The sequence below is a fragment of the Triturus cristatus genome, chromosome 6 (genome assembly GCF_964204655.1).
Source record: "Triturus cristatus chromosome 6, aTriCri1.1, whole genome shotgun sequence".
Classification (NCBI taxonomy): Eukaryota; Metazoa; Chordata; class Amphibia; order Caudata; family Salamandridae; genus Triturus; species Triturus cristatus.
The window spans coordinates 1,564,204,836-1,564,211,739 of NC_140589.1; the positions used below are offsets into that span (position 1 = coordinate 1,564,204,836).

At 47.5% G+C, this 6,904-nt stretch overlaps 1 protein-coding gene across 1 annotated transcript in view; it reads right to left on the minus strand.

The window, feature by feature from the left end:
- Nucleotides 1-2,554, minus strand: part of CNRIP1 (cannabinoid receptor interacting protein 1) — a 72,999-nt gene extending 70,445 nt beyond the window's left edge. The window contains exons 1-2 of the mRNA XM_085612715.1: nucleotides 2,122-2,554; nucleotides 640-784 (exon numbers count right to left, since the gene is read on the minus strand). Of these exons, the coding sequence (XP_085468841.1) occupies nucleotides 640-784; nucleotides 2,122-2,300 (324 nt within the window). The 5' untranslated portion in view covers nucleotides 2,301-2,554. The remainder of the gene's footprint in view (nucleotides 1-639; nucleotides 785-2,121) is intronic.
- Between the last annotated feature and the right edge of the window lie 4,350 nt (nucleotides 2,555-6,904).

Sequence of the window (6,904 nt, forward strand, 5' to 3'; positions counted from 1 at the left end):
TCACTTGCCACTGAAACTACTGGCAGGATGCGGGGCTGCATGGCCGTCGGTTTCTAGTTATAATAACTGAATGATATCAGTTTAGTAACCATGCAAACGTTATATTCCCAATAGTCAGTACTATATCCTCCTCAGTGTTTTTCTGTCCGAAAGATGATGGAACGTGTTGTGATACAATGCTATTGTGGCTGTAGTTGTTACATGAACACACACACACTTCGTTCTACTGTGCACAGCCGTAAACACCTCACAAAACACTTCCGATGTTTAATATGAAAAGTATCAGATCCTGTTTTCCTTCTGGTAGGCGTGTAAAGGAGGCGCGTGCAGCTTCCGGTGCATAGTTGCACTTCCTTTTAGTTTAGGAAACCCCCTCCCCCTGCCCACCGGCATCTCGAGGCCTTTATATATCCGTGAGGTCATCAGCCCAAGTGAAATCTGATGGATCCTCATTTTGCAGGGAGCAATTTTGAGGATTAAGCCACTGCTCAGTGCAATTTTATATATGTCATTGCTCTTTGGCATCACTTAATTTGGATGCTAAAAGGATTAGATCCGTACCTCCTTACGGTACACACATTCTTTCAGTCTTGTAATACAGAGAATTGTTTGTTTGCAACTCTAGGCCCGTATCAGTACCTGGATGATGACTTGCAGTGGTTGTCTCTCCCCGCTTTTGGTGTGGATCACTCCTTCGGTGTCGTAGAACGTAGTATAACTGGCCATTTGCGGGTCTCTCGATTTCTCTTCGAGGGGGAGAACCACTCCTCCTATATTCATGGTGCTGAAACAGACATTGCGAGAGAAAAGAAAATCACACATTGTCAAACACAGGTGTGGCTGCACTGCAGCCATGTAGTGCTTCGTGGCTGACAAATCGAGTCACGAGGCACATATTGTGGTTGCGATCCTTCATACACGGCACAATGGCAGAACATGTTACAATCTTTAGGCTCTGTCTTCATGCATACCCTATATGAATATTTTATGACATTGCCTGTGATTACATGTTTTACGTCGTTTGCATTCTAACGGCTGGCGGGGTGAATGTAATGTTGGCAGTGTTTGTGTCTCCCATGGTGCAGTACTGTCGATTAAGCAGAGATTTAATCGCCTTAACCAGCTTCAGTATTAGCGTTTGAGCTTCACGTTTCCTTCTGTTCATTGCTTTTTGCTGCCAAAATACATGTGCACCATCGCCTCCCTTTGCGGCTAAATTTTGTTTGATGTAAGTGTGCCTGAGCACTCGTGAGAAAGGGAAGGGGGGGGGGGGGGGCAGAGGACCGCCCTCGATACAAGCACTAATCCCCTTCGTTTCTAACACGTACATCCGGTAGTGTCTATATCTGATACCCTCCTTTTCGCATCTAACACGAAAATACGGTACAGTATGTACATGTTACCCTGCCCCTTCATATTTGACACGTAAATATGGTACAGCATTTATATCTGATACCCTGGCCCCTGAACTCTAACATGCATATACGGTACGTACAATATCTATGCGTTATGCCCTCTTCATATATAACGTGTAAATGGAATACCGTATCTAAAGCTCATAGTCTCCGCCGTCATATCTATCACCTACATTAAATACAGCACAGAGTCCATCTATGATAACCCCGCCCCTTCCTCCCCAACACATACAGTATATATCCGACACCTATTCCCCTTCAAATCTAGCATGTAAATACGGTACAGCATTCATATATTATACCATCTCCCTTCATGTCTAACACGAAATACGGTACAGTATCCATGTCTGCTGCCCTTCGAGGCAAAATCTATGCAAATCAATGCACAGGGGAGTAGTGGGGCCTGCGCCTTCTTAAACCCTTCTGCAGATCAATCGTTGCTATAATGCACTTAAAGGAGGACATCCGGCCATTAATTAATCACAACAACCCCATAACCCAGAGGAAACAACTGTACATCTTAAACAGACAGTCTGTTTGTACCAAAATATTAAGCAAGACGTCAAACAAATACAAAAAGAGGCCCTTTTGCACCCATTAGCCACTAATGCATTCCTCACGTCTAAAAATACCTGCAAAGGAAAGGAAAATAACGTTTCTGGGTTGCTGCCTGGAAACGAGCAGGAGAGATTTATGCTTTACTTACGTGGCCTGCAACGCTCCCGGCTTCACAACCACCTCGATTTTATATTTGGCCCCGGTCAGCAGTTTGATGGTCCGGTTCTGCCCGAATCTTTGCCCATCCACCTTAAAATATACCGGGCCATCGTTTGGCTGGATTTTTAGGGAGACGGCGATTTTCACCAGGCTGGGGATCTCTCCCATGGCTTCCCGAGACGTCTGAGCGCGGCGGAGATGCGCGAGGCAGGAGGAGGGATGTGGGAGCTGTCAGAGGCAGCAGCCGGGCTCAGAGACGCAGCTGAGGATTTTTTCTAACCATCGAGAACACAGCCTGCGCGGTCCCTCCCCGGTCCCCGGGGGGCACCTGCGCTCAAAACGCGCATTCGCAAATCCGGAGCCGGCGTTAACAACAATCAACGTTTAAGGCTGGCTTTCAAGGACTCTGATAAGTCCGGACTGACAAAGAGGGTGTAAATCCTCTGGTGCAGAGGGCGGGGGAATGAATGTCTGCCTCTTGGCTGGTTTAGTAGTGACCGGGAGATCCTGGGTCAGACCAGAAGGCGGAGTGGGAAGGAGAAACGTTGGCAAAACCTTCGAGCTGCGTTGTTTATTTTTTATTTAGCAGGCGGCTACGCAAGTTGGCACGATAAAGAGATTTTGAAGGAATTGTCTTTGCTTTTGGTATGTCCGTGTTTTGATGGTTTCCCAAGTTTTCTCGGCTCCCTTTTCTGTAAATAGGCTCTCAGAAAAATTACATGGCACCAAAAGTAGGTTTTTCTATCCGACTGTCATTCTTTGACAACAACTCACCCATTCAAAGCTGTGGGGCATGGAAGACGCCTGGTAATCTCTAGAGGCGGTCGAGAAACAAATTAAAAGGGAGACACAAGCCCGAGTTGAGCCATGGAAATGTTTAGTATGGAAGAGATGCAACAAACTTCACGTACAAATATGATAAAGACTTGAAAATGTAAAAAAGACATTTTTTAACATGAGGAAGCGTTTCTCCTTAGTACTTCAGATTATCTCACTGCACTAAGAACCATTTATTGAAAGCTAAAGTTTTTAAATATTAATTTAGGGAAATTAATTCCGATTCCACCACGACAACAATGCCTTTAGAACCAAAAGGCAAGCCAGTTGTCATTTGTATCCCATAAATATGCAGCTATATTCTTATTATAAATTGAGCAACATTATAACCTATTAAATCATACACCAGAAGTTTCTATACAAGGCATATCCTGAACTCACAAATTTCAAGGTGCTCTCATATCTGATAATGAAGAAAAAGGAGGCATGGTGAAACTACATATCTGTCCAGGATTACACACTTTGGTTAAGCGTGGAAAATGGGATTGACCCAAGCTTTTCACATTCTGCAACTCAGCATTACTGCACATTTCGACTATAACCACTCATTTGAGCAGTGAGGTAGTATCTCATTACATCACAGAAATTACCTCCAGCAAAAGGACAGAAGTAATAAAACATAAAAGAGGTTGTAAAACGCATAGTGCAGCAAGTGCAGCATAAGAAGACACTATATGCAGCTTGGAGTCCGGCATGCTCATTTTTCAGTATAGGTTAACCTCCCCCAAAAGCCAACCCCCCTTTGGAGGGGAGGGCATGGAAAAGCCTGCAAAGGGTTAAAGCACCAAAGGGTGTGGGAAGGCAAAAAACGTCAGCCAATGGCAGAGGCTGGTGGAATTCTTAAGAGCATAAGGGGGTGCAGCGAGGCAAATATTAAGCATCCACAGTAGGCTCAACACTAAAAGTTGTTGGAGCCCAAGCACAGGGGGAGCTGGCTGAAGGATAGTCACAAGGGTAGCAAGTTAAGCCGATACACTACAACTGTTCACTATTCTTTCCCCAGAAGCATGGGCATCCAGTAAAATCACTAATTACAATGTCAGCAGTGGTCTCAGACTTGATACGTGCATATTGTCAATAAAAGTATTTCATTGTAGGGGCGCTAGGTGGCGCAGGACCAAGATGGCCACACGCCTGTGAGGCTCTGGATGCTTGGCAGCAGAATTTGCCACTTATCCTCCTCAATACACGCCACTTTTCTGCTGAAAGTACCTGCAGTGCCTTCAGAAGCCGGCGGATCCACTCCGGTGCCACGATCTGTGCAAACGGGCTCCGCTGGAGGTTGCTGGGTGACACGGAGATACACGCTCGGAACGTGAGCGGTGCCTAACTGAGGTCCTCAACGGCAGGAGCAGGTAAGCAAGCGCCGGGGATTCCACGTGGCACCTGGGCCCCGGCCGCCCTGCACTGCAGTACGCCCAGCCCACCAGCGGCGCCTTCACATTACTGTAGTGATACCACCGCACTGCCCTCTTATACCCCCCCGTGGCACCAGCGGGCCTCTCCACTCGCCAGCCGGAGACGGGGGAAACAGCGCCCTGCCCACCAGTCAGCCCGATGCACGGACCGGAGTGATCCCACGGCCTGGAGCACTACACAGATTGGCGCAAACCCTGATCAGCGCTCCTTAGCATTCCAAAACGGGCCGGCCTTTGTGGTCCCCTGGGGTCACGGACATCGGAGCTAAAGTCCTCCAAAACCGATGCAGGGCCCTCTGACGCGCGTTTCTTGCACTTTTGAACACCCATCCAGCATCCAGAACCTTACCTGCGACTTTAGCTTCTGTTGCCGCTGCGACAGCTCCACTCCCGTCTGATCGCGCTGGGGACTGCACCTGAGCCACGGGCCCTTAGCACTGACAACGACTGCTAGCTATAGTGAAGCTGGTCACTGTGGTTGCCATTCTCCCACTGACTCCCCAGCGGTGGTGGCCACACCATTAGAGGCCATTTCCGTGGCGTAAAATATACAGACACCGTTGCCTGACATTTGCTTCGCACCTACAGACCTGGTCAGAGGCCTAGCGATGCACCACCCCTAGATTTTACGTCAACCACTATCCATAGAGGCGAGTTATTGTGGGCACCCTGCAAGCTGGTTCATCTGTGCCACACTAGTCTACGGACTCTCTTTAAGCTGGCCCGCTCCTTGAGATAATCCTTCTCCTGGATATCACTGTGTGGGCTGCACGGCTTCTCCACGCGGAGACTTCTGCGGACTTGAGCTGGTGGCAAATACAGAGGCGTGGACGTCGCGCTCCCTACACAATCTACACCCCAGTGAGGGCAAAAACCCTGGTGGTCGCCTCCTACGCACTCGCCGCTCACTAAAGTCTCTTTGGGGGAACTCACCTTGGCGACGCTCGTTGCACAGATACCGATCCATGTCTTTTTCTGGCACCTCACCTCCGACATCTCGCACCCCTGTCACCATGGGGAAACCGGATGGTTGCCAGTCCAAGCTCCTCTTTGACACAAAAAAGGTAGCCACGCGCTCCAGCTCTGAGGAACCAGAGGTGCCCACGGATGCACAGTCGCTAGTTACCCCGCCAACCCCAGTCGACGAGGTCAAAACTCTCCTCCTGGCCATGCAACACAGCCTCGCGGACCTTTCAAACAAAATGGACTCCATGAACAATTGCATGGACTATATAGTTTTAAAGGTGGAGAAACACGGTGAACAACTCAAGGAAGCGGAGAAGCGAATCTTTGACAATGAAGATGCCATGACTCAAGTGATACAGCAAGTGGTGCAAATGGACAAACTCCTGAAGGTAATTGTGGCTAAAAATGAGGATTTGGAGGCGCGCAGTAGGTGCAACAACATTCGCGTCATTGGGATCCCCGAGAGTGCCAACACTGGGTGCATGGAGAACTTCATTGAGCGCCTGTTGTGCACCACCTTTGGCACAGAGGCCTTCTCCACTCAGCTGATTGTGGAACAAGCACATCGCTCCTTAGGCTGCCCCCGGGAGGAAGCCCGCACCCAATAGTTGCTCGCCTTCTCAACTACCGGGATCGCGACGCCGCTCTGAAATTAGCCAGAAAAAAAAAATCTTCACTTCGAAGGCAACAAGTTCACCATATATCCAGACTTCTACAATTACCAAACCAGATGCACCACTTTTAAAACTATAGATTAAATCCAAATCAAATTCATAAGCAGTTTTTACGTTTTTACAACAGATTCACTTTTATTCTTCGATAAATTTCACACTTTAAAACTCAAGGTTATCCAGAACAGCCGGAACAGCCGACGCGTTTCGTCCACCAAGGGACTTCTTCAGGGCAAAAAGGATTGTTCACTGTGATGTACAAAGTACTTTTCATAAATTGATCTTGATCTTGTAAAACCTCACAATTGCCAACGTCCACAGTATTGAGGTTCAAGGTAAATATATTTTATATCAGAAATACAAGTATTTAAGTGTAGTAGAAAACACGTCCAATTAAGAACGGGCAGAATTCGTATCTCCAGGGAGGGTCAGACATCCACCCATCCCACGGCTGCCTGATGGGATGGGTGGATGTCTGACCCTCCCTGGAGATACGAATTTTTGGTATCTTCACCCTTCTACATATGCCTAACCTATTGGACGAATATCGAATCTGACTGGCCTTCACTGCCCGTTCTTAATTGGACGTGTTTTCTACTACACTTAAATACCCTGAAGAAGTCCCTGAAGAAGTCCCTTGGTGGACGAAACGCGTCGGCTGTTCCGGCTGTTCTGGATAACCTTGAGTTTTAAAGTGTGAAATTTATCGAAGAATAAAAGTGAATCTGTTGTAAAAACGTAAAAACTGCTTATGAATTTGATTTGGATTTAATCTATAGTTTTAAAAGTGGTGCATCTGGTTTGGTAATTGTACATGTATTTTCCAGCTTCTGGAACGACATTGTGCTGGCGGGTGTCCACCAAGTTTGCACACTTGCGG